General features: G+C 44.2%; 1 protein-coding gene across 1 annotated transcript; it reads left to right on the plus strand.

The window, feature by feature from the left end:
- Positions 1–513: 513 nt before the first annotated feature.
- Positions 514–1335, plus strand: LOC149218461 (uncharacterized). The gene has a single exon (XM_089386566.1). It carries the CDS (start codon positions 514–516, stop codon positions 1333–1335), a length of 822 nt encoding a protein of 273 aa, XP_089242692.1.
- Positions 1336–1760: the final 425 nt, after the last annotated feature.

The following is a 1760-nucleotide window of genomic DNA, read 5'->3' on the forward strand; positions in this document are numbered from 1 at the left end:
CCTCCCCTCCTCTTCTAATCCCTTTCTAGTCCTTTCTTCCCTTGAACCTCCTTCCGAGGACCCCTCCTTGCCCCCCTTGGTCTTATCCGAGCCTTCTGATCCTCACCCCTCCCAGATCATCTCATCGCAGGCCTCCCTTGAGCCCTCTCTCTCCAGGATAACCAGAAGCTCTTCTAAAGATCATGGAACTTCCAGCGACACTTATAAAAAACCTGGGCCTGGTAGAAAATCAGCCAAGCAGCACAGGGATGAGAACGCTCAGAAAGACATAGCCATGGGAACGCAAACTCCAATAGAATCTTTCATTTTAGGGCATCAAGAGAAAGAGACAAGCCACAAAGATCAAGAGAGGCGAGCACCTCTCTGCACGCCAAATACCCAATGATGAAAATCCTATCTTGGAACAACAGGGGTTTAGGGCACCCCTCCAAAGTCACAGCCCTCAGAGATTTAATTCATAATGAAAAGCCAGATATTTTATTGATTCAGGAGACAAAACAAGACCAGCAAGAAATGAGAAGAATAATAGATCAGCAGAAACAATACAAAGGATGCACCAGTGACTCAAGAGGAGCTTCTGGAGGAATCGCCACCATCTGGGATCACAGTAAATGGAACTGCACTTCAATAAGTCTTCACCAGCATTGGATCAGAATCGCCCTGGACAGCATAATAGACAACAATACTGTAATCATCTATAATGTTTACGCCCCCAACCATTACAAAGAAAAGGAAATTTGCTGGGATGATCTTAAGGCTAGCATCGATGGGGAGTTAAACTTAAATATTATAGTGGTAGGCGACTTCAATCTTGTCTTACACGCCAACGAAAAAGGGGGAGGATGTTTCACTCTAGATCCCTTTAGAGGCCGATTGGAGACTATCAGTCAAGAATATGAATTAGTGGATGTTGCTCCTAAAAACCGCAGGCTTGGCATTGGCAATATAATGGAAAGGCTCGACAGGTTTTTAATCAATATTTCGTTCCTTTCTTCCTTCTCCGTAGGTTATGCTAGCGTCCTTACCACCTCAGCCTCTGATCACTATCCTATAACCCTCACTCTGGAAACTCATTGCCCCCTCGGACCTATACCGTTTAAATACAGTCCCCTCTGGAATTGGGTCCCAGCAGTCAGAGAAATTGTTCAGGGGACTTGGAACCAGCATGTAGAAGGCTCACCAGGCTTCATTTGGGAAACTAAACTCAGAAGAACCAAACAGGCGATTAAGGAATGGGAAAAAGCGAACTACAAGGAACCTGAGGAGACCAAAAAGAAAATCAAGAATGAATTAGAGAGTGTCCAACAAAGGATAGAAGAACATGGCATTTCTTAGCAAAATAAGGAGCAAGAAAGTGCTCTCTATTCACAGCTGAGCCACATAAACAGGGAGGAAGAATCCAAATGGCGTTTAAAGTCTAGGCAACTTTGGCTTCAAGGAGGCGATAAAAATACAACCTTTTTTCACAAACAGGCTATTGCTCGAAAGCTCAGGAACAACGTAAGCTCAATCTTGGATAATGAAGGAAATCTGCACAACACCCAAGAGGCCATCAGAAAGGCTGCATCTGAGCATTACAGAGACCTTTTAACTGAAACTAAAGGAGAAGAGGATTACGCTGATTTGCTTCAACACTTACCTAAAGGAATCACTAAGGAGATGAATGACAACCTGAATAAGGAAATTGAAGAGGAGGAAATCAGAAGAGCGATTTGGAATCTGAATCCTGACAAGGCTCCTGGGCCTGATGGATTCCCCAT

This window comes from Pinus tabuliformis, chromosome Q (assembly GCF_031772625.1).
Source record: "Pinus tabuliformis cultivar Carrire ecotype Pingquan chromosome Q, CPIR1, whole genome shotgun sequence".
Lineage (NCBI taxonomy): Eukaryota > Viridiplantae > Streptophyta > Pinopsida > Pinales > Pinaceae > Pinus > Pinus tabuliformis.